Genomic DNA, 27,071 nt, shown 5'->3' on the forward strand with positions numbered 1-27,071 from the left:
TAGTATATACAGCTAAATCAAATAGTATTAGAAATTATTGTAAATAAGTATAGTTAAACACATTTATTCATTTTTACTGGCATATATTTTTACTAGTCTATTTCCCCACCACTCCTTCAAGAAGAATTTTATTTTGAGGCTGGTTTACTGTTTAGCTAGTTATTCTCAAATTCTAATTTTACTGAAAATCTTTTGACTTGCTTTGAATTCTGTGAATTTCTCCAAAATTCCATCACTTGCAATAAGTCAATCACAGAAGGACAAGTACTGTATGAGCCCATTACTGTAAAACGACAGAGAAGGGTTTGCTTGGGAAAGAGAACTCACTAGTAGGTTACCGGGATGGGGAGGGAAGAGATGGGATTAATTTCGGGCTAGTTGGGATCTACATGCTGATGTGAGTAGGGGGAGGGATATATGGAAAGAATATATGACCACCATAATAACATTGGGAAATGAGAGGACACCGAACTGTGCACATAAGAGATAGACGACAGATGCTAATAATAACCAATGTGTCCACAATACCACATTGCCATTAACACCAAACACTAGGCTATACAGATAAACACATAAATGGCTGAGATGATCATATGGGGGTCAGCAAACAGAGGTCTACTCTGGACCAAGGCTAGATTAAGCTGAGGCTAATCTTACACAGACACCAGTGATACAAAATACCTGCAGTCCTTACAGAAACAATAGAAGACAGACACAGTAATCCCTCACAGACATCCCAACACTATGGGTGAGAGATCCAGTAGATCTACCTCAGGACCATAGTACTGGGGGACACCAGACTCAGTTGGCACAACAAAATACATAAAAGTGTTGCTCCACATTCTACATTGGTGAGTAGCGAGTGGGGTCTTAAAAGCTTTCACGCAGCCATCTAGGATGCAGCTAATGGTCTCCTAGCGTCGGAAGTGAAGAAGAATGCAAAAAAAGGAGGGGGGCATTTGGAAGCAATCAGCCCTAGGACATGATGGCCCTCGAGACCAGAAGAACTGGATGGTGCCTAGCTACCAATGCCAACCACTCAGGAAAGGATCAAATCTGGAAATCCTGGATAGAGTGGGAGGGAACACGTGGAACACAATCCAAAAACTCAATGATGACCAGAATTACTGGTCAGATGAAATCTGGTGAGATTCCCAGTACTATGGCCGTGAAATACATTCGGTGCCTGGAATAAAACTCACCCCCGAGAGTGGGTCCTCAGCCCAATAGTTAACAGGGTGTACACGCAGACCACTCAACCCAGGATGCTGCACGCACACACTCAATGGTAATATATCCCTTAGAGCAGTAGACCATGGGACACCCACCAGAGGACCAACATTCAAACTGAGGAAATGCAGGACAAATTGTTGTTGTTGTTGGTAAGTGCCGTCGAGTCGTTTCCGACTCATAGCGACCCCATGCACAGCAGAATGAAACACTGCCCGATCCCGTGCCAGCCCCACAATCCCTGCTATACTTGAGCCCATCATTGCAGCCACCATGTCAATCCATCTCGTTGAAGGCCTCCCCCTCTTTTGTTGACCCTCCACCCTACCAAGCATGACATCCTTCTCCAGGGAATGTTCCTTCTTACAACATGACCAAAATAGGTGAGACGAAGTCTGGCCGTTCTTGCCTCCAAGGAGCATTCTGGCTGCACTTCCTCCAGGACAAATCTGTTAGTTCTTTTAGCAGTCCATGGTACTTTCAGCATTCTTCGCCAGCACCACAACTCAAAAGCATCAACTCTTCTTTGGTCTTCCTTATTCATTGTCCAGCTCTCACATGCATACGAGGCGATTGGAAATATCATGGCTTGTGTCAGGCACACCTTAGTCCTCAAGGAGATATCCTTGCTCCTCAGCACTTGATACAGTTCCTTCGCAGTTGACTTTCCCAATGCTGCAGGACAAATAGGGGTGCATAATTATGAGGGACATGGGGAGGGTTGCAGGTTAGGGAGGGGAGGAGACTGGGTTAGGGTTGGACATAACGAGTGGGGAATGAAACTAAATGTACGCATTACGTTAAATGTAAAACAAGCTCTTAAAAGAGAAAAATAAAAACTTAAAAAAATAAAGAATTAAAAAAATTCCATCACTTGCTTCTACCTCTACCTCCAAACCCTCTCTTTGTTTCCATACTGTGACCTTCAGTCCTTTCATGCTTTTTGCTTTTCAGTGATCTTCAGTCATCTTTCCTTCCTCCTTCGCTCCACTTAATTCCACAGTCAATCAGTAAAATTCCTTTACACACAATCCTTGCTTTGTAGCCTCTCTCTGACTTAGCTGAAAAACCACAAGCCTAATTAAATCCGGCACTCAGCTTACTCCAAGCCTGCACCAGTGCCGTTCAGTGGGGCTGGAACCACACATGCTCATTAGCCCCAATTGATTTCATGCTCCTGGAAATTTTACTACATCTTAGTTCATTCACTCTCTCTTCTCCTAGATGACTTATTTTATGCTTTAGCCTTTCTCCTCAAACTTCAAATAACTCATCTCTTTTTGTCCCTCTAAGCTGACCTTGAGCTTGCTTTCAAATTTGAGGAGAAAGGCTAAAACATAAAATAAGAAAATTCCAATCAGAAGTGGGCCTCCAAGAGCTGCTATAGATGCCCCATCTCTTTGCATCTGTGCCCACCTCTTCTATGTTCTGTTCTGGTATTGTGCCTGAACCATCCAAGCTCCTAGCCAAAGGCCAATCCTCCTACTTATGCATTGCATCCCATCTGCTTTTCCCAGCAATTCTCACTCTGTCCAGCATTAGCCTTTCTATTGAGTCAGTCCCATAGCATATATAATCTGTATTTACGTTCTCTAGCTTCTCTTTTCCCATTCTTTCTTGAGCCCTGTTCATTCAGGCTTTTCTCACACTGCTAATTAATAAATAAATAATCTAGAATTATTTTTGTCAGCGTTAGCAGTGATAGCCACATTACTAAATTTGGTGGATGGTTATCACTTCTTACCTTGTTTGATGATTGATACATTTGATGCAATTCATTACTCTCTCCTTTTTATAGCACTTTCTTCACTTGATTTCCAGGAAACCATGCTAACTTAGATTTCATCTTACATCTTGGCTACTTGTTACAGTTACTTTTCCTAGTTATGTCTCATTTCTCCTACCTCTAAATGTCCTGTGCCCAGGACTCAGTTCTTTGATGTCTTCACTTATCTACCTACATTTATGTTCTTGGTGATCTCATCCAATATCATGATTTCATATACCATATATTTGCTGAAGATATTTTTCCCAATCCCAGACATCAAGTCCACATTCATGTATCTAACTGCCTACATGATATCTAATAAATATCTCAAACTTAACATTTTTCAAACTGAGCTCCCAATACTTGCTTGAGAGTCACTCCTCTCTATCAGTGGGCACTCAGTTCTTCTCCTTGCTCAGGCTAAAAACCTTCAAGATATTCTTTACTCCCGTTTTTCTGACATCTTACATCTGATCTCTCAACAAATCCTATTGATGTCTACTTTCTAAATCTGTCCACAATCCAAACTCTTCTCACCATCTCCACTGTTCAAGTCATCGACTGTTGTTTACCACAGCCTACACACCACCCACCCCATTCAGACCAAGTTTTTTCATGATGCCTGGAACTTGCTAGACAGACTCTTGCTTTAGCACTTTGCACATGTTGTTCCCTCTGCCAGCATTGGTCTTCTCCCAGAGATCCATATGATGTGGGCCTCATTTACTTCAGAGAAGGAAATTTCACCTTCTCAGTGAGCCCTTCTTGGCTACCCCAGGTGAAATTACAACAATCCATCTACCATCCTCCCCGCCTTTTAAACACTTTATGATTATGTAATATACTGTGTATTCTGCTTATTTATTGTGTGTCATCTTAACTAGAATGTTAGCTCTGTGAGGTCAGAGACTTTTGTCTGTTTGATTCACAACTTTATCACAACTGACATAGAGTGTGCACACTTAATAAATATCTGTTGAATGTATGAATACCCTATTCCTCTTCCAATACCCCTCCCATCATCCTTGAAAGCATCATATTTATTTGACTCTGAGGACTGATTTGGCATTTTGGCTCTCTATTTATGCCATCTTTAAGTTTCATTTAAAAAAGGTTTGTTCAAGTATCTCATTAGCTTTTGTAAATGTTTTGTTATACTATGATTAATTTCTTATCTATCTTGAAAAATCTTATTTCTGTTCATACCTTGCTATACTTAGAAAGGAATTTGTATTGTATATCAGTAAGTGAAGCATTTTGTGTTATTCCCTACCTGTAGTCATAAATATTTTTACTTTCGTAGGCTCATTCATGGACATCACTTCTACAAATACCAGTAATAAAAGTGACACTAACATGGAGCAAGTTCCTGCTACAAATGATACTATTAAACGCTTAGAGTCAAAATTATTGAAAAATCAGGCAAAGCAACAGGTTTGTAATGTTCTTTTAGAAATAAACGTGTGTGGTAACCTTACCAGTAGTCAAAACATTGTACTAACTGAAATTAATTATTCACCATCTTTCATTATTCCCTTCGTATGATCATTCCCACTTTAATGCTTGCTGGTTAAAATGTAAAATGGATATTTTTTTTGGCTGCACAACTACCCAGCTAAAGAAGTTGTGTCAAATCTGTCATTTCATATTGTTTAGATTTATTTATTTAGCCATCATTGGTTTAAAAATATTCTAAGAAGTTATTTCTTACTCTTGTCGAAGGTATTAAGTTAACTAATAATTGGAGCATTTAACTCCCAATTCTAGTTGTTGCCCTTTCATAATGGCAGTATCTCCACCTCACTCTCCCTTACCCTGGAGCTCCCCTCTCCCTACAAACTTTCCTTTTCAGAGCAGAACAGGTGGCATAAGAATCCCAGTTGCCATCTTCCTCCTTTTAGGCTGACCAGGATTCCTAAAGCTAAGGACCTCTATTAATTCAGATGGGCCTGTAATTTTGACAGAGTGAATCTGGACGTTTAAGCTTGGGTGCTTCCCGTGGGAGCAGTGTGGAGAGCTTGCCCCCAACCTCGGAGGGCAAGAGGATGAGTGCTGACATGTCTGAAATAGAAGCAAGGATAGCTGCAACCACAGGTAAAAATGAACTAAAGGGCTCAGTGGCAGTGAAAAATGTATGTAATTCATTTGGTCGTGGTAGTTTCTGTTGTTTTTGTAATGAGGATACCAGGATTTTTTGTGTCTCATATTTCTTAAAGCAGGAAGTAGGTTTACAATACACTTTAAAGCTGCTAGGAGCTCTGGTGGCATAGTGCCTAAGGCATTTGACTGCTAACCAGAAGACTGACGGTTCAAACCCACCAGCCACTCCTCAGAAGGAAGATTGGGCAGTCTACTTCCATAGTGATACTGCCTCGGAAACCCAAGGAGGGGTCACCATGAGTCGGATCCAACTCGATGGCAGTGAGTTTGGTTTTTGGTTAAAACTTCTAGCAATAGTTATCCCAAATTCTAAATAAGGAAAGTATGATTTGTAAAAATTATTTAGATCATAAAATATGCCTTCCTAATCAGATTTTGTTGAATGTAGTTCTTTTAACTCAAATGTGTGCTGAAAAGTCTTGAGTGAAAAATTAAAATTTTGTCAAAAACAGAAGGTTGCTTGCCTTTGGAAGATTTTGAGTGATTCTACTCAAATTTTGTGCTGAACTCAAATGATAGTAAATATCTGTTTTGAAGCTAGCAGTATATTCCACATCCACATATGATTTAGCTTGGCCTTACTGTCTACTCCTTGTTCCTTGCAGTGGCACAAAGAGTAAAGGTGGTGGAGGTTAGTTCTTTTAACCTAAAAGAAAAGTTCATAGTAATTTTATTGGATCTTGAAAAATAGTTATGTTCCATTTTGTCAGTTCTTAAAATGATTAATCATGAAAGAAATAGCACAAAAGCAACTACATGTTTTGTTACCTGAGTGAACTGTTAACCTCTTTTTCTAACCAGGCTTCATTTTAGTAATACTGGTTTAATTTAAGTTTTTAGTATTGTTTTTGTTCTCCCAATGGTGAAGGGAAACTGATTATAAGAGTAAATACATTTTTGTTGTAGAATATGTGGAATTGTAAACAAATAAAAACTTCCCATAATTATCCCACCCAAAGATAAACACTTAACACTGTTATGTATTATCTCTAGTCTTTTAATGACATATGTGTATACATGTATATGTCCATAAGTATTTGCGTGTACATACATATATATACACATATTTAATGACATATGTGTATACATGTATATGTCCATAAGTATTTGCGTGTACATATGTATATATATATACACATATTTTTAAAGCTTAGCTAATCAAGTGGGTTTTTTTAGGTCTTTTTTTTTTCCCTAAATAGAATGTTCTCATTTTTGTGGCTCTCTTTTCAGGAAAAAAAGGTGGTCTGGGCTTGGTTATTTACAAGTTTATTTTTAATTAAAAAAAAAAAAAAAACTCTTATTAAAAATACTGTTTTTAAGAAATTACACTTGACTCTCATTGTAATACTTTTTCTGAGTGGTATCATGGACCATTGTGCTGTATGTACTTATTGTCAACTAATCATGTTTATTGAATTTATCAGGTAGTGTAAGAATCAGTTAGATATAACAGAATATTCCAAATAACAGTGCCTTTAATACATTTAGTGTATTTTTCACACATTAACAACTCTGGAAGTAAGTTCCATGGTCATCAGGGAACTGGGCTCCAGGTATTCCCTCTGCCACTGTCCCTACTATGTAGCTTCCATTCTCAAAGTTACATTGTGGTCCAGGATAGCTACTATAGTTCCAGTCATCACATCAATAGTCTAGGCAGCAACAAGGAGAGGAGGAGAAGGGCAAAAGAGCACCTACCCAAAATCTTTCAAGTAGTTTTCCTAGAAGGTCCTACCTAAGAATTCCCACCTAGCTGTCAGTGGACAATGTAATATCGTCACTTGTCTATGCATAGCTTCAAGGATAGAGTGGATCGTTGCTCTCTTGTCTAAAGAAACTCAAGGTTCTATTGCTAAGAAAGGAGGGGAAAAACAGAGATTGGCAGGGAATTGCCTCACAAATGGATCTTTAGAACCTACAAAGTTGAGTTTAGGTAGCCAGCCACTAGCTAGCCATCCTTCTCCAGAAGTCACAGGTGTTTCTGTGCAGCAGAGTCATCTCTGTAATACCAGATGGATGATGCACATACGGCCATACCCTTACACTTTGGGAAACCTTTTTTATTTCAGGAATGTCATTCAAGATAGACCTAACAGATTCTGATTGCTGTCCTAAAACACCTAGTGGTATTATAGTAATAATTTTATGTCTTTGCTAGTGTAATTTTTCTAGTCAGGCACTGGTTTATTTTTCTTTACAATGTGGTATTTCACTTGATTAAGGTGACACCACCTTATTAAAATTACACACATCACTAAAATGACTGTTTTTCTGCCTAAGTGTAGAACAAATGCTATTGTATATTCTTGGACTTTTACACAGTCCAGATTTTTTTAGCAAATTGTCTTACTTTGAAAAGTTCGTACTCTCCAGACTTTTAGCACTAACCATGTGAAGAAAGAACATCCCCTAAACTCTGAACACTCTAGGAGATACTCAGTTTACTTAAGAAATAGGTATTTATAATTAGGAAAGGATAAGCAAGTCTTCTTTGACTCAATAATTATCATTTAATCACTGAATTTTACTTTATAACACATTTCACGAAACATCTAGTTTTAAAAAACATATATATATAAATATGTGTGTGTATGTGTATGTGTGTGTATATATATATATATATTTAATCCCTACATTTGTATAATTAAAACAGAAATGTCAGCTCATTTCTTTTTAACACCTCTTTTCCTTCCCTCCTTCATCCAGTCCCTCATTGCTTATCATTGGTTTCACTTAGGTAGAGTGTTTCAGTGAACACATTTGAAGTTTAGCTTTCTCATTATCCTGCAGCTTTGTTTGTCTCTGTCCTTTTTGTTTTATTTTGTTTTGTTTTGCTAATTGAAACTAGCATCTCAGATGTCTTGTATTGGTAGTTGTTTCCTTTTTTAATCATGCCATTTCTAAGCATGAATGAAAAGTTAGATAGTTCTGCATGCCATTCTGCATGACATGTTATTAACATAACTATTTGGAGATTATTCTGTTTTTGTAGTTAGTCATTTTCTGTGTTCCTATTTGTGGTTGTTTGCATGTATACTGTATATATGTGTTTTTGCAGCCTATTCCAAGCCTAAACGGGGCCACCGTAAAACCGCTTCATTTGGCAACATTCTGGATGTCCCTGAGATCGTCATACCAGGTATCATAGACCACCTGAGCTGGTCTAATAGCTGTGAAACTGGAATAATAATCCCTGGTACTTTAAAAATGCTTCTTGCTCCAATTTTTATAGGACATGAAAATAGATGCCTTGCATGCAATAATTGAGGAGATGAATTAAAATTTTAAATACTCATTTACACTGAAGTGGCCTTGAAAAACTGCTGTAGATCTCCAGTGATGCAGATTAAATAGAAAAGAAAGTAAACCATTTCACTGAAGGAAGGATGCTAGCCCAATATTCTGCCAACTTCCTCTCATCTTTTCAGTGAGCAGATGAGCTGAACCTAGACCTTTTTTGTACCCAGCAGAAAGAGGAGAAGATTACATTTTTTAGTTGTCTTTGGCTCCTTTCCTTCCTCCATGACTACTTTTCTGTTCTCAATAAGCTTTCTATCCCAGTATCTTTCTGTGGGTTGCAAGTGAAACACAAAATTGAGAGAAGAGAGTTTCTAAATTGCCTTCACCTACACCAGCCACTCTGAGGGTACAAAAATTAGGTAGTCTGCTTCCTTAAATTTCCTTAGCCTAAAAACCAAAAACAAAGTGATACTGTGTGAGATTTGCTATTTTGCAGGGTATCTTGCCAAAGAATCATATAAAATAAATGGTCAGTTCTGATTCTTACTTATTATCAAGAGAAACTTTTTGTATATTGAGGTTGTTAAGTGTTTTTATACCTAACTCACATATGGTACGTACTTCAGTGTCTTAAGTAGATAAACTGCTTTTATTTCTAATGGTGAACATTTCCTAGATGAATCTAAATCATATTTGATAGAAATTTAGATGATGTACATGACTGTTGATATTTGTTAATGTGTATTATCACTATCGTTTATTTAAGGATTTCTGGTGGCATAGTAAGGAACTCTGGTGGCATAGTGCCTAAGGCATTTGACTGCTAACCAGAAGGTTGGCAATTCAAACCCACCAGCCACTCCATGGAAAAAAGACTGGACAATCTACTTCTGTAGAGATTTACTGCCTTGGAAACCAAAAGGGGATCACTGTGCATCAGAATTGACTCAGTGGCAGTGAGGTTTTTGTTTTGTTTTGTTTTTTGGTGGTATAGTGATTGTTTTGAACACACCAGATGGTCTGTGGGAGAAAGATGTGGCAGTCTGCTTCCTTAAAGATTTACAGCCATGGACATCCTATGGGGCAGGTCTACTCTGTCCTGTAGGGTTGCTATGAGTCAGAATCAACTTGAGGGCAATAGGTATCAATTATTTATCCCTCTGTTTTCGGTTTACTTCCACCTCAAATTTGGTAAGGAAATACATGATTTTTCCCACACACATTCATGGATTGGATGACTTCTCCAGCAGTACATACTTCGCCTATTATTGGGCTTTTAACATAGTGTTGTATTGTAGTTCAGTAACTAATGCTTTTCTCCTCTCCTAAACTGAAAATTCTGAGAGGATAGATACCAGGTCTTTATTGTTTATTATTGATTGTATCAGCAGTATCTGGCTCAGTGCCTCATACATAGTGTTTAATAAATATGTGGCTAGTAAATAAATGAACAAACCATTATTGAACATCTCCATTGGCTAGGATACAAAAATATAAATTACATAGTTCTATGTGGGTTGTTGTATTTTTTTTATTTATTTATTTATTTATTTATTTATTTAGTCTTTATAAAGCTATTTTGTATTAGAGTAATTAATTTTTAGGGTGATTATCAAAGCAGTTTTTCTTATTTCCTGACATTGTTACTATTGCTTTTCAAAGAGTTAACCTATCTTTTACATAGTAATGAGTCATGGACTGCTTTGAAAAATAAAAATAAAAGTACCTGAGATCATTTTACCACTGTGCTGAAAAGTTGCTAGGTACAAGGGAGTAATACTCTGGCTAAAGAAGTGGCATCATTGAAGTTTACATACTGCTGAGCTGTGATTACCTTAAGTATTTGAGGAAATCAGGAAAATTTAGGCAAATAGCAGTGTAATTTTAATCCAGGTCTTATGGGAAAGCATTAAAAACAAATACATACATTATAAACCCAAAGTAGTGTTTTTACAGTAGAAAATGTAGTAGGTACTTTTCCAGATTATAGGGGAGAGAGAAGTGGGAAAAGAATTACAGCATGGACCAGGGGTGAATTTGTCCCCCAGGGACATTTGACAATGTCTGGAAACATTTTTGGTTGTCATAACTGTCAGGTGCTATTTGGCATCTAGTGCACAGAACAGAGATGCTACAAACATACTGCAATGCAAAAGGCAATCCCCCTACGCCAAAAATGATCCAGCCCAAAATGTCAGTAGTGCCAAGGCTGAGAAACCTTTATTAGATACTCTGTGTTGCCTACAAAGTAGTTTAAAGTATATCTTCTTAATTGAACTTCATGACAGCCTTTTCACTAGGTTATCAGATGAAATTGTAGCCATTTTGCAGATGAAGAACTGATGACATTGAGTGCTTGGTCCAGAGTCACACAGCCAGTTTTGCAACCTAGATCTTCTGCCTACAAATGTCATCCACTTTCCACTCCTTTGTGTGAGTCGTTGAAGTCAGGGTAATTCTGCCTTGTTCCTCTTTAGTATTCACATAAGGAGAACTCTACACTTGGGAAAACCCTCTTTTATGACATTGGGTCCTTGTGGAGTCAGGAAACTGCAGTTCAGCTAATTGCCAAAGTAACATGCTGGACAAATGAAACTATTATTTAGTAATACATTTTATTAAATACTCTCATTGGGTGTTTTTGTTTTATTTCCCAGCTATCCAAACATTAACCTAATCAATTTTACTTTCTTTAATTAAAGAGTGCTAGCACTTCAATCAAAACTGTTGGACATAAAAGCCAAGCATTATTTCATCCCTAGGTCAGGAAACGAGCAGAACAGTTTGGAACAGCTAAGAGAAATAAACTTATCTGTCAGTTTGTTGTACTGTGGTGGCTTACATGTTGCCATGAGGCTAGAGGCTATGCCACTGGTGTTTCAGATGCCAGCAGGGTCACCCAGGGTGGACAGGTTTCAGCAGAACTTCTAGACTAAGACAAACTTAGAAGGAAGAGGCCATCCACTTCTCAAAGAATTGGCCAGTGAAAACCTTACGAATAGCAGTGAAACATTGTCTGCTAGTGTCAGAAGATGAACCCCTCAGGTCAGAATGCACTCAAAATACCACTGGGGAACAGCTGCCTCCTCAGAGTAGAGCTGACCTTAATGATGGGGATAGAGTAAAGCTTTCTGGACCCCCCATTTGCTCATGTGGCACATCTCAAGATGAGAAGAAACAGCTGCAAACATCCATTAATAATCGGAACATAGAATGTACGAAGTATGAATCTAGGATAATTGGAAGCTGTCAAAAAGGAAATGGAATGGATAAAGATTGATATCCTAGGCATTAGTGAGCTGAAATGTACTGGCTTTGGCCATTTTGAATCAGACAATCATATGCCAGGAATGACAGATTGAAGAAGAATGGTGTGGCATTCGCCACCACAAAGAATGTATCCAGATCTATCCTAAGGTACAGTGCTATCAGTGATAGGATAATATCCATAAACCTATGAGGAAGACCAGTTAATACTACTACTATTCAAATTTACGCACTAACCACCAAAGCCAAAGATGAGGAAATTGAAGATTTTTACCAACTTCTTCAGTCTGAAATAGACCAAACAGGCAATCAAGATGTGTTGATTATTACTAGTGATTGGAATGCAAAAGTTAAAAACAAAGAAGAGCAAATCACTGGTAGTTGGAAAATGTGGCCTTGGTGATAGAATTTTGCAAGAGCAACAACTTATTTATTGCAAATACCTTTTTTCAACAACACAAACGGCAGCTGTACTTGTGGATTTCACCAGATAGAGTACACGGGAATCAGATTAACTACATCTGTGGAAACAGAGAATGGAAAAGCTTAATATATTCAGCCAAAACAAGGCTAGGAGCTGATTGTAGAATAGACCATCATCTGCTCATATGCAAGTTCAAGTTGAAGCTGAAGACAATTAAAAGAAGTCTACAAGAGCCAAGATATGACCTTCATTATATCCTTCCTGAATTTAGAGACCATCTAAAGAATAGATTTGATGGATTGAACACCAGTGACTGAAAACCAGAGCAGTTGTGAGATGACATCAAGATCATCATCCATGAACAAAGCAAAAGGTCATTAAAAAGACAGGAAAAGGAGAAAAGACTAACACGAATGCCAAAAGAGACTCTGAAACTTGGCCTTTAATGAAGAGTAGCTAAAGCAAATGGAAGAATGGACAGGATAAAAGAGTTGAACAGAAGATTTCAAAGAGCAGCTCAAAAAGACAAAGTAAATTATTATAATGAAATGTGCAAAGACCTGGAGTTAGAAAACCAAAAGGGAAGAGTATGCTTGGCATTTCTCAAGATGAAAGAACTGAGGAAAAAATTTAAGCATACAATTGCAATATTGAAACATTCCATGGGCAGTATGTTGAATGATGCAGGAAACATCAAAAGAAGATGGATGGAATACACAGAGTCACTATACCAAAAAGAATTGGTAGATGATCATCCATTTCAGGAGGTGGCATATGATCAAAAGCCAGTGATACTGAAGGAAGAAGTCAAAGCTGCACTAAAGGAATTGGCGAAAAACAAGACTCCAGGTATTGACGGAACACCCTTTGAGATGTTTCAACAAACGGATGCTGTGCTGGAGGTGCTCACTCAGCTGTGCCAAGAGATTTGGAAGACAGCTACCTGGCCAGCTGACTGGAAGAGATCCATATTTGTACCCATTTCAAAGAAAGGTGATCCCACAGAATGTGGCAGTGCAGTTATCAAACAATATCACTGGTATCACACACAAGTAAAATCTTACTGAAGATAATTCAAAAATGGTTGCAGCAGTATATTGACAGACAACTTCCAGAAATGCAAGCTGGATTCAGAAGGGGACGTAAAGCGAGGGATATATATATGTATAAACCTGATGTCAGATGGATCTTGGCTGAAAGCAGAGAACACCAGAAAGATGTTTACTTGTGTTTTATTGACTGTGCAAAGGCATTCAATTATGTGGGTCATAACAAATTGTGGATAACACTGAGAAGAATGGGAATTCCAGAACCCTTAACTATAATCATGAGGAATTTGTACATAGACCAGGAGGCTGTCATTTGAACAGAACAAGGGGACACTGCATGGATTAAAATCAGGAAGGGAGTGTGTTAGGGTTTTATCCTTTTCACCATACTTACTCAATCTGTATTCTGAGCAAATAATCTGAGAAGCTGGACTATATGAAGAAAAAACATGACGTCAGGATTGGAGGAAGGCTCATTAACAACTTGAGATATGCAGACGACATAACTTTGCTGAAAGTGAAGATGACTTGGAGCAATTAATGATGAAGACTAAAGACTACAGTCCACAGTATGGATTACACCTCGGTATAAAGAAAACAAAAACCCTTACAACTGGGCCAATAAGCAGTGTCACGATGAATGGACAACACATTAAAATTGTCAGAGACTTTCTGTTACTTGGTTCTACAATCAACACCAGTAGAAGCTGCAGTCAGGACATCAAAAGAAATATCGCATTGGGCAAATCTGTTGCAGAAGACCTCCTTCAGGTGCTGAAGAGCAAAAGTATCTCCTTGAAAACTTAAGATGTGCCTAACCCATGCCATGGTATTTTCATTAGCTCTGTGCATGTGAGAGCTGGACAATGAATAAGGAAGACCAAAGAAGAGTTGGTGCTTTTGAATTGTTAGCAAAGAATGCTGAAAGTACCGTGGACTGCTAAGGAAGCTAACAAATCTGTCCTGGAAGAAGTGCAGCCGGAATGCTCCTTGGAAGCGAGAATGGCCAGACTTCGTCTGATCTACTTTGATCATGTCAGAAGGGACCATTCTCTGGAGAAGGATGTCATGCTTGATAAAGTAGAAGGTCAGTGAACGACGGGCAGGCCCTCAACAAGATGGATTGACACAGTAGCTGCCGCGATCGGCTCAGGTACAGTAGGGATCACGAAGCTGGCACAAGACCGGGCAGTATTTCGTTCTGTTGTACATAAGGTCACTATGAGTCGGAGATAACTCGATGGTATGTTAACAGGTCATATTTTTTAAATAAATATAAAAATGTAACCTTCTCTTTGGGACTATTTCAAATGTACTACTTGGTCATTTTAATTGTAAAGGAGGAGGATGTTTAAATCCCCAAATTGCTTAATACCTTCCAGTATTTTTTTTGATCAAAGTGTATTCCCAGAAGTTCTGTGTATTACCAGATACTTTAATATATCCAGACTGGTATTAGCATTGTTGGAACACAGTTGTAAGCTTTTTTCTTTTTCTTTTTTTTTTTTTTTTTAATATATAGCTGTATTTTTTATCTGTTATGGATTAAGTAGTTTCCTTTGGCCAAATGAAATATATTGAATCTAGTGTACTTCTTGGAATGAACTGCTTCTTTTAATAAGATTGTTTTTCCTTTTTTACATTTTATTGTGCTTTAGGTGAAAGTTTATGTAGCAAATTAGTTTTCCCAATCAGGTTCATACAGTTATCTCATGACATTGGTTACAATTCCTGTACTGTTTCCACAGTCCCCCTGTTTTCTCCCTGAGTTCCCCAATTCCATTTGTCTCTTTTCCCTGTCCCTCCCTGGCCTCTCATCTTTGGTTTTGCGTAAGTGTTGCCTCTTTGGTCTCATGTAGTTGATTGTTCTCAGGAGCACATTCTTCACAGATGTTTGTTTTATAGTCTCATCTGTTATTTGCCTGGAAAGTGGCCTTCAGGAGTGTCTGTCTTCAGTTTCAAGTTAGAAGGCTTTCTCAGGGCAGTAGTCTTAGGAATTCTTCTAGCCCCTTTTGGACAGTAAGTCTGTCTGGTCCTTCTTTATTTTGGCTTTGAATTTTGTTCTACATTTTTTTTTTCAACCCATTCTAACGAGGACCTTCTGTTGTGCTGGTCACAGTGGTCTGTAGTGGTAGCTAGGCACCATCTAGTTATTCTGGACTCAAAGGATGCTGTGGTTCGTTTGGGCATTCTTCTTTTAGACTAATTGCTTCCTTGAGTTTTCATTCTTCTTTTTTTTTCCTATGCTCCAGGTGAGAAGAGACTAATATTTGCTTCTTAGAGAGCCACTTGCAAGCTTTTAAGACCTCAGACACTGCTTATCAGACTAGGATATAGAAAATTATCTTTATGAACTATGTTTTGCCAGTTGACCTAGATGTCCCCAAGGCTGTGGTTCTTAGCCTTCATTTCTAGTGGTTCAGTCCCCATCTCTAAGTAGTTTCTATAACTGTGCCCCATATGCTCTATTATACCTATGAGTATATGTGCAGCATTTGCAAATATGTATGTACAAATATCTACCACCATCCCTGTATGTGTATGTCCTGTACGATCTCCTTCACCTATTTAGTGTACATAATTTACCTGTGTATCTACTCAGATATTATTGTTAACTAGATAATTATTGCTGTTGCAGGACTGTATATGTTACAGTATTTACCATAGTTATCCTTGATTCTTGAGCACCTCTCAGTGTCTTCTTTTGCCTTGATCACGTTGTTGCTGACGTTCCCCATATTGTGTATTCCCTTTCCCTTCGCTAGAATTAACTCTTGTCTACTATCTAGTTACTGCTTCTCCTTCCCTCCTCCTCCACTTCCTGATAACCATCAAAGAATGTTTCTTTCTGAATGTAAATGTCTTCTTGACTTTTTATAATTCCGGTTTCCACAATATTTGTCCATTTGTGTTTGATTTATTTCACTCAGCATAATTTCACTCAGCTTCATCCATGTCATGAGATGTTTCATGGATTTATCATTATTCTTTATGTTGTGTAGTATTCCTTTGTATGTATGTATCACAGTTTATCTTTTCATCATGATGGAAGATCATTCTTTTATGCATCTCAAAATTTTTATGTGTAGTTATTGGCAGTATACAAATAGATCTTTTTCTAAAACGATTGCATTTTTTAAATAACTTTAAAGTTTTAAAGTTAAACATACACTATTACTCTAAAGATTTTCTTTTCTTTACAGTGGCTAAAATGCCTTACCTAGTCATGAGTAAACAAATGGAAAGACGCTAATCTGATCTTGGTTTTTGCTTGCTGTTCAACACTATTGCATCCTGCCCTATCAACCAAATGAAGAAGCAACCTGTGTTTAACAGCAGTATTTATCAATTTAGTATCTTTCAAGTCATATAAAAAATTGATCATTAATACCTAAGGACTTCCTATGGATCAGACTATATGATTTTTTATACCTTTTCTAGATTATTCCTGTCTCGAAAGTAATATTGACAAACTCTGGTATGAATAACCCATTTTCCTTTTACTTCCCACCTCCCATAAAAGAGTGGGCTGTGGATCAGTCTGGCTCCTTATCGCCAGACAAGATGCACAGTTAAGAACAAATCACCAGTATAATATGACATTTTGCTAACTTTTCATTTGTGGAGAAGATCCTGCCAAGAAGCTAGCTGTATGCTGCCTAAACAAAATAAATGAAAATACTTCTTGCTTAGGATTTAGGTCATTTTGGCCTACAGTTATCTAAAACATTTGCTTATTGAAAATTACTGTAAGCTGATAAGTTGGAATGGACTTTGAGAAAAAGGAATAGATATCTTATTTTTCTTTAAAATTTGAAGTTTCAAGAGCATACTCCTTTGTCCTACTACATTTTAATTTATTATACTTTAAAAACAGGGTGTTAACCTTTCATATTTATTATTTACTGTTAAAACGGAAAATTGTTTAATTGCTTCAGGTTTTTCTGGCTTTCGACAGTAAGAACACAGATCTTTTGTTTATGTGATAGATTTTCTTGACTTTCCCCACATTTTGTTTTCATTACTACCAAGGATCTGTGGTTTTTTTCCCCTGCCTTCATTTCAGATATGCAAATAGCATAGGAGTAGTGACTGTGAAACTATAGAGCACATTCTGATAATAACAACTGATCTAGCACTATAGAAGATTACCCAGATTTTTGTATTTCTTTTAAAAGTCCAAAATTCAAAGATGAACAGGCAAAATACCTAGAAGTTACAAAAAAGGAGTAGCAACTTTTTCTAGTTAAAGCCATCTAGGCAGAGACTGAGTAGTTAAGAAAGTGAATTTCGTTCCTGGTTCTAACATCGATAATGAAGGCAGATCAAGCAGACCTTCTCTGGAGTGCTTGTGTGAGTAGTTATAGCACTTAAGGAAATCAACTGTGATTACAGTACATTTTGAAATCCACTGGGAAAAAGTACTGCCATATACATATACATACATATTGCCTATGAAAGGTTTAGTTGAAGCATTAATTTTCAGCACTTCCTCCCCCCAATATAAAATTTATTGTACATCGTTTATATCAGATTGATTGCTATATTGAATGAGTTTCCAAAATGTGATTTGCAAAAGTGAATCTTTCCAGATGCTGATGCTGTAATTGTACTGTGTTATAAATATGTCAAGAAAATTAAATCAAAGAGTCTTATAAAATATTTGGGTTTTTATTAATGCTATTATAATATCATAAACAATCATTCTGAATTAGTTAGTTCAGCCTAGATTTTATTGCTTGATTTCATTTTAAGCACTTGAAAATTCTCTTACCCATTCTGTAGGTAAGTGCTGCTTTAAAGTGTCTCTATTTAAAAACTTTGAACAAGTAGCATTTTAGTATAACATTTATTATTTCTAAGCCTTAAATTAATACTGTGATAGAATGTCTAGACCAAAGAAGAGGATTTCCTGTCTGTCATACTGTTCTCAGGGATATAATAAAGAAAATTTAATATACAAATATTTTTTAATCAGTATTATTTAAATATATAAAATATTTTTGCCCAGTTTGCTGAGGAACCTGGGTTTATTTGATATTTATTGTTTGTAAAATCATTCTTAAAACTCAAAAACTGTAGCTGTTCATATGATTTCCAGCTGTCTTTAGATCTTTCAACTTAGAAAAATTTAATAAATATTCACTTTCCATTAAGGTCATTTATCTCTTTCGTTATATTGGTTGTTTACTAAGAGTATAAAAGTATCTAGTGGAATATGGAAACATATTTAGCAGAAAAATAAATGAGTTGTTAGATTTTTGAAATTGATGTGTTAGCCTCCTTCATTTCAAATAATCTTTAAATATTGCAGATAGGTATGTTTTTTCAAAAGCAGGACTGAGGCCTTTGCAGAATGCTGGACAGCTGTTGGTAGAGATACTGTTAATACTGTTTAGGGGCACCTGGGCACTATTATAAGGAACTCTGGTGGCATAGAGCCTAAGGCATTTGACTGTTGACTAGAAGGTTTTGCAGTTCAGACTCACCAGTCACTTCATTGTAGGACGACTGGGCAATCTAGTTCCATAAAGATTTACTGCCTCGGAAACCCAAAGGGGTTGCTCTGTGTTGGAACTGACTTGATGGCAGTGAGTTTGGTTTGGGCACTATTTTGCTTTTTCTTCCAGGATGAGAATATGACCTTTCTAATAGTGCATGTAGTTCAAGAACCATCAGATACTAATGTTTAGAAACATTCTTTTAACTGGAGGGACATAAATATTACTGTAACTTTTCTGCCAAAATAGTGACATCGGCTCCAATATGAAGAGACAGGGAAATAGAATTAAGCTTTCAATGTAAAAAATTGAAATCTGACGTAATAAAGTTGATGTATTTATTAGAAACAAAAACTCACCAGTAACATTGCTTTCCTTTAATAGGATAAAAGAAAACTCCACCCAAATGGCCTTTGTAAGGAAAGAGGCAAAATTTGTTGAAATTAGTAAAGAAAAATGCAATTTGTGGCAGCCTCCATGAGATTTTGTTAGGTGCCATCGAGTCATCTCTGACTCATAGTGACCCTATGTACAACAGAACGAAACACTGCCCGAACCTTTGCCAACCTCACGATCCTTGAGCAGCCACTGTGTTAATCCATCATATTGAGGGCCTTACCCCTTTTTCATTGACCTTCCACTTTACCAAGCATGGTATCTTTTTCCAGGGAATGGTCCTTTCTGACAACATAACCAAAGTAGGTGGGACAACATCTGGCCATTCTCACTTCCAGGGAGCATTCCAGCTGCACTTCTTCCAGGACAGATTTGTTAGTTCTTTTGGCAGTCCCATGGTACTTTCAGAATTGTTCGCCAACACCAAAACTCAAAAACATCATCTCTTCTTTGGTCTTCCTTATTCATTGTCTAACTTTCACATGGATATGAGGCGATTGAAAATACCATGGCTTGGGTTAGGCACAGCTTAGTCTTCAGGGAGTAGCTCTGGTAGCATAGTGCCTAAGGCACTTGACTGCTTACCAGAAGGCTGGTGGTTCAGACCCACCAGCTATTGCTCAGAAGAAAGGTTGGGCAATCTACTTTCATGGTGATACTGCCTTTGGAAACCCAAGGAGAGGTTGCTATAATTTGGGTCTGGCTCGACTGCACATAATAACAAGTCTTCAAGGAGACATCTTTGCTCTTCAGCACTTGAAAGAGATCTTTCACAACAGATTTACCTAGTGCAATATGTTGTCTAATGCCTAAATGAGAAAAAAACAAAACAAAACTCACTGCCATGGAGTTGGTCCCGATTCATAGCGACCCCTCCTTGGGTTTCTGAGGTGGTATCTCTACAGAAGTAGATTGCCCAGTCTTCCTTCTAAAGAGTGACAGGTGGATTTGAACCACCAGCTTTCTGGTTAGCAGTCAGGTACCTTAGGCACTATGCCACCAGAGCTCCCCTAAATGAGAAGACATTTTAAAATAACATCTTTAGTTTATGATGAAATTGTAATATAATACTGCTTAGTATAATACTGTAGAGATTTCTTTTAAATTATACATTTTACCTGCAAAGAGAACAGTGTCCAACAAATATTTTAATATTCAAAACTCCTGAATCTCAAAATTTCCAATATTTTGGGTAAGACGTTTCTTTGGGAAAATGTAGCATTGATTTTGCACATGGAGAGGACAGTCTTTAGGAAGATTGAAAAATGAAGAAATGACAACTAAGGTAAGGAAATCTATGAGCTTATTTAAACCAAAAAGAAGCCAGAAAGTGAGTGACTGGGATCTTGGCCTCTAGAGGAATACTGTGATGACTTTTGGAAATTGGCTCAGGAAAGCAGTTCTGTTTGAAATAGCACCTTTTTTTAAAAGGTGGATTTTCTCTTTATGAAATTACTGTAAACGGAACTGAATTAACCTTTAATCTGCTATTCTGACCACCCCCCCTTTTAATTTTTTGCTGCGGGGAGAGAAATGGGCTGAAGATGTAGTGATTCCCTTTGTTACTCTAATGTCTGTTGTTGTTGTTATGTGCCCTCAAGTCGGACCTGACTCATAGCGACCCCTCCTTGGGTTTCCGAGGCAGTATCACTATGGGAGTAGATTGCCCCATCTTCCTTCTGAGAAGTGGTTGGTGGGTTTGAACCACCAGCCTTCTGGTTAGCAGTCAAGTGCTTTAGGCACTAGGCCACCAGAGCTCCTGCTCTAACCTCTAATAACATCATTTTTAAAATTGTCATTTGTTCTCTGTGGTAAATCATGAAAGTTCCCAAATTCATTGGAGAATAAAATACTCAAAACATCATTTTCAGACTTCAGATTCCTTCATCAGATAACTGTTTACATCATCCTGCCCCTTACTTCCTTTTCCTTCCTACCATGTGTAATGTGGATATGTGCATTGCAAAAAAAAAACATGCAAAAATGTAAAAGAAGTTTCTGAATTAGTATTCTACTCCTAAAAAAATCCAGAATGAATCTAAATTTACAGGGAACCCACCCAATAATTTTCATTTACAATGATAGGAAATTGATTTTTTAATATTCATATTTCTGAATTATGAATTAAAGCTTAATATTGGAGCAACAAGTATTTGTTAATTGCCATCCTTTTTTGCTTTGTCTGAACTGTTTGCCAGATGGTTTCTGCTATGGTTATGCTAATTAAAATGCATTGCCTAATGCTTGCTTTTACTCATGCTGTAGCTTGAAGATTTCTCATTTTATCACATTTGTTAACTGTCAGCTCTTCTTTATTTACCCTACTTCCTTAAAAGTTTTTACTCCCCCTTCCTCTACCCCTTACCTTTGTTTGAGTTTATTTTTGTTGTTATTGCAATGGTGATGTGTTATGGTTTATAGAACGGGTGCTGGGAGGTTCCTCAGATTCACAAATGTTGCTAAACTGAAAAGAGAATTCCAGACACTTTTATAAGCCTGTCTCATCTAAGCTAATTTTAGAACATGTTGAAAGAAATGTGCCTAAAATTGCCTATTAGTCATGGTGGTGGGATCCTTTTTGACCTCAGGAAACAGCTAGTTAAAGGTATTAAGAAAAATATCATTTGTGTGCTCCATTCAATAAATATACAACTTATTGTCATGTTTATTTGTAATAGAAAGTGGGTACTCTTTGGAATAAAATGAAATTTGAAGTACATTTGAATTAAGATTATGTTAAAAATTCTAAAACATAGCCTAAAATAGAAATGAGTAATGATGTCTTATACTTTCATGGGTGGTTATAAATTTGATTTCTGTATTCACTACAAATATTGGCAACAACAACACACATTCTTACTGTAAGTATTCTTACTGTGTTGTAATGTCCTTCTAGTTTATGTGTAAAGTAATAATGGGTCATATGACTTAAAATGCTGAATTATAGCGCAGATTGGTTTAGCATAAGATATTAGATGTAAGGTTATGGAAATAAAAAATTCTGAAGATGAATTATTTGTACTGATAGTGTTACAGCTATGAGAGTGCATATTGTAAGTGTATTCTACTAATTGAGAAATTACATAATACAGCTTTCAAAGTCAAAGGAATTTCCAGCATTGTGGCAGCTGTTATTCATAGTATCTTGGTGTTTCCTTTTAGATAGCTGATCTCTCATCTTAGAAGATACTGTAGAAACAGCCCTATGCCAAATTAAAGTGTTAAATGAAGCTATTGCTTAATTCATTTCATTTTATTGCAGACTTAAATTTGTAGAATTCTTTCATAAACTGATTTTTATATTCAATTATTATTAGCATAGACGTTCCTAAAACAGGTTATCACCATAGGCCATTCCAACAAGCTATAGACTGAGAAAGGAATGAGAGTCAATTCATCTCTAGTAGAAAATTTAGAGTCGTTGTTCACAAATAAAAAATTACTAGATTCTGACAAAGACTAATGGTATTAAATGAGTTGTGACTGAGTATAATAAATTTAAGCATAAACACCTTTTAGGCCCTGAAATGAACAAGTTACTGCTAGTAAGTCAATAATGTCTTAAAACCTGCTGTCTTGCTGTAGAAACTATAACGTAAGGCCCTTGAAATAGATGCCGTCATCAACCCCAGCCCCCAGACATTCATCTGTTTAACACATGACAGAAGATGGTGGAAGACAGTTCAGCAGCTATTCATGTGGTAGGAGTGATTATTGTATTAGGACATAACTTTGTTGTAAGCCAGCAAGCAGCTTTTGAGTTAAAATACTGCAGCTGTCCCTCTTCCTTATCTTACATCTTTCTCACTCTGTCTCTCTCTCTCTCTCTTTTTTTTTTAAACAACAAACTTAATCTTTTTGTCACAAACATTTTGTGTAGATCCAAGGACAACAAATTCAAATTTGCTACTGTAGCAGTTATACTCATCTTTCTGGATAGACTTCAGTATTTTACTTTTTTTATTGTTTTATTTTTTTAAAAGGCAACGGGCAGCCAAGACGTAGATCCATCCAAGACTTGACTGTTACTGGAACAGAACCTGGTCAGGTAAGACTTAACATTTGAATTGTTTGTCTTTGAGGGCTAGTAATAGGTAGAAAGCAAGAATTAACTATATTTCTGCAGAATTAGTTTTATGAGTTGAATTAACTGACCTAAACCTGGGATAGAGAAGTTCGTTTGCATTTGAATTTAAATACCAGCAATTATATCTGGAAGAGTATATTAGGAAGTTAGGCTGATCACACTTCATAGGAAGTAAATTCCTTAACAGTGTTTTATGTACATTATCTGAGTTTATATATATTTTAATAAGGAAGTTTTCAGTTTTATAATTTACCACTCTTATTATCTTATAAAATCAATCATTAGTGCTGTCTCCTTTTAACTAGTATATATTCCCCAACAAAATGCCTCTCTCCTGAGGTTACATCGGGCGTTTTATACCTGGAGAACTCTTAATTTGGTATAGCCATCAGAATTACATTTTTTGTGAAATATCCTTAAGACAGTGTTTACTTAAACAATGGATGAACTCTAGAAAAGCTCTATCCCAGTTGTTAGGTTTTCATTCTCTGTATTTCTGGATGCTCTTCTTAGTGCCCATTATCTCTTCATCACTTCTTTTTAGATGATCCAGATGGTGCTATAATAATTTAAATCATTGTTGACTGGTACAGAATTCAGTAATTTTAAACAACCAGGTTTATAAATCTAGATTAGTCATTGCTTTTTCTCTTTTATTCAGATTAATTAACATGATATATTTAGTTTATATTGTATTGTGTAAAATGAGTAAGTACCAATTATGAGGGGTTTTGTTGTTGCTGCTTTGTTTTCCATCGTGCTGAAATAAGTTTTATGAGTGTAGCATGCATCTGAAGTAATAGAAATACTCATCATGATAGTAATATAAGATTTAACTTTATATATTACAAACAGTGATTTAATTTATGGTAACATATATTAGTAGTTTTCATCCTAGAAAGGTGTTTTTTTATTTCAATTTTATAGCATACTTTAAATTTTAGAATTCTTTGTTGTCATTAATAAAAATTTGGAAGCCCTTTATAGTCATAAGCGTAACTCACTTAACTAACAAAAACCACTTGAAATTAAGTGATAAATATCCTCCATCTTCATTTATATCTAGAAGTATTTTCATTTCACAACCTGTAATGCACACACACACACACACACATACACGTATTGATGTTTTGTAACATATGTATGTTTTATATTTATATGGTTAGTGACTCTAAGCCTCAATTTCACCTATTAGCAGGTTTTATTTTTTATTTTTTTTTAGTGTCTGCTTTTGTGAGATCCTAGGGCTTTTGACTGAAGTTTTCCATTTTTCTCCCCCTCAAATACTTGAAAGTTTATTCGGCCCATTCAGTAACAGATAGTTTGACATTAGGCATTTGCTTTGATTCCTTAGACACTTGATGAGCTCAGCCTTTTAAATTCTGTTTACTATTGCCATTGATATTCCAGTTATGAGAACCATTAGCCAAGTGTTCTCCCTTTGAATAGGAATGAGAAGCTTGCCCTAAGACACTTCCAAAATATTTGCTGGTGCAAGTGCTTTTCTCTATAATCTAGAATAAAGGTGTTACTGTAATTTAGTAGTGATCTCCCCACTTCCATATTCCCACACCAAGCTATACCTATTTCCTCAGAGTTCTGTACTACTTGGCATTTGGTTGTTACACTTTTAATTGTGCAATACCTTCTGGTAGTTAAACACAGTGACCGGGCAGAATATGGTTAGAGGACAGTCTGTTTGAATGAATTTTCATAAATTGGGGGTGGTGGTAAAACCTGTTCTGAAACAGATGATATGTTACTATTATGTAGCCAATTTTTAAAATTAATCCACTCTTTCAAAATTACTTAAGTATTTATAACATTAAAATGCCTAATGTTTAGTTTGGGATGAAAATGGGATACAGTAGTCTTAATGTACTGTGGAAACATTTTTCCCTGAAAATGTCATGATAAATAATCATTGAATCCTTTTAATTATTCATGAGCGTAACATTTACTATTTGAAGAAGAACAGTATTCACAATATGAATTTTTGAAATCTGAAGGTACAGTTCTTTTTGAAGTCTGGCTTAGGAGTGATTAGATACATGCTGAGCTCTTTCTTAGCCAAAGAATTTGGCCCACCCAGTACAGTCATTGAAGGAAGATAAGTAACTTACTAGTGAAGTTTAATATTACATCTCATAGAGGAAAGTGACCTGACGAGAATTTCCACATTGACTCTTGACTCAAGACATTATTGTAATAAAATCGTTTAGACTTTCCATCTGTAAAGTGGTTTCAGTTGGTTGTTTCTGTATTGCCACTTATATTGAGAGGAATTTTGAACAAAGCAAGTAGTGATGTAAGTACATGTGTAAAAGATTGTATCCTTACAACATACAACTCTCATTTAAACATGGCTTTTTAATAAGTTGGGTATTCTTAAAAAAAAAAAAAAAAAGCTATCATAATAGACCTGGCCTTCTGGAGGTTTTGAAAAAGTACTGAGAAAGAAAAAGTAACCCCTGGCATCCAGGTTTCACTTTTATACGCTGGCCGGGCACTCACAGCTAGGCTGTGTTACTCTCTTATTGAACCTAAGCAATCTCAAAGAACACCAGCATCTGACAAGGAGGGTACAGTGAGACCACAGTAATATAATAATATAAAACAAGACCACTTCATATTGCTAAGCAGACACAAAAACACATACTGTGCCACCGCAAAATACCAGACATCACCCTGCCCCAGCTAATATGAGTGATTGTTGCTGCTTTCCCATTTACAGCTTTATCTTCACTCTAGTCTGCCCTCCTTACAAAATTGCCCCTGCTTTCTGATAACAGCCAAACTAAAGCAAACCCCTGCTTCCTTGTACCTGCCTCAAAAATCACTCAACCAAAGCCCAAATCCTTTAATAGGTTCTTCCCCAAACCCTCTTACTGAGACACACACCTCTTTGGTGCACATTCTACCATGCTGCACTGAGTAATAAACCCAACTTGTTCCCCACAGGTGTGCTCCTGGTGGTCCTTAGCTGGAGGGCCTTGACAATACCAATAAACCCCAGTCCTCAAGGAGCTTTTGCGGGAAGATAAGACTTAATCCCAGATCAGCAAGAGAATGACAGTAATGACAACTGCCATTTATTATGTGCCAACTCTGTGCTGGGCCGCCCCTTGATTTACATTATTTATATCTTAACCCTAAAAAGTTGGTACTTCTGATTTTATTCGTTGTGCAGATAAAAAAACTGATGGTTAGAGAAACTTGCCCAAGTCTCCTACTTCCCTTACACTGCTAGTAATTGTTAAAATCAGGTTTTGAATCCAGCCCTGATTTCAGAGCATTCAAACTCTTGTTACTGTTGTTGTTAGTTGCCACAAAGTTGATTCCAACTCATGAAGACCCCATGTGTGCAGAGTAGAACTGCTCCATAGGGCTTTCAAGGCTATAATCCTTTGGAAGCAGATTACCAGTCTTGTCTTCTGAGGCACCTCTGGGTGGGTTTGAACCACCAGCTTTTCAGCTGGTAGTAAAGTTCCCTAAGTATTTCCACTACCCAGGGACTCCATTCACAATACACTCTCTCATTCTGTGTTGCATATAAAACTAGATATAATGCATGCTAAAATGATCCTATATCTCTGAAATTTTAGATGTTTTGGCATCTGATAGTCTGCATTTGATTTAAATTTAATTATTTAATACCTGTCAGTAATGAATTTTAGCTTTATCACATCATTGAATAAGGCTTAACTAACCTACTTTGATAACAAATTTCCACAAATGATTGCACAGATTTATTTTGTATCCAGCCGAATGAGCCTTTCTCTGTTGCACTAAAATCGTACATTCTCAGGTATACCTGACTACTCCTTGTGGACTCGTATCCAGCATGGCAGATGCTACATTTGGTGGAAATCAGAACTACAAGACGATATAGTTATGATTATTTAGAGAATTGGACATGCTGCGTTTCTGTATGGACTTGGGGATCTAC

The 27,071-nt window shown here is 36.8% G+C and overlaps 1 protein-coding gene across 1 annotated transcript in view; it reads left to right on the plus strand.

Annotated features, from left to right (window-relative positions):
- The window catches only part of MAP3K7 (mitogen-activated protein kinase kinase kinase 7), a 117,546-nt gene that overhangs the window by 69,069 nt on the left and 21,406 nt on the right, over positions 1 to 27,071 (plus strand). The window contains exons 10-13 of the mRNA XM_007950771.2: positions 4,302 to 4,432; positions 4,963 to 5,092; positions 8,217 to 8,297; positions 23,019 to 23,083. Of these exons, the coding sequence (XP_007948962.1) occupies positions 4,302 to 4,432; positions 4,963 to 5,092; positions 8,217 to 8,297; positions 23,019 to 23,083 (407 nt within the window). The remainder of the gene's footprint in view (positions 1 to 4,301; positions 4,433 to 4,962; positions 5,093 to 8,216; positions 8,298 to 23,018; positions 23,084 to 27,071) is intronic.

The sequence above is a fragment of the Orycteropus afer genome, unplaced genomic scaffold (genome assembly GCF_000298275.1).
Source record: "Orycteropus afer afer isolate SDZICR_OR568_19922 unplaced genomic scaffold, OryAfe1.0 scaffold00011, whole genome shotgun sequence".
NCBI classification, from domain to species: domain Eukaryota; kingdom Metazoa; phylum Chordata; class Mammalia; order Tubulidentata; family Orycteropodidae; genus Orycteropus; species Orycteropus afer.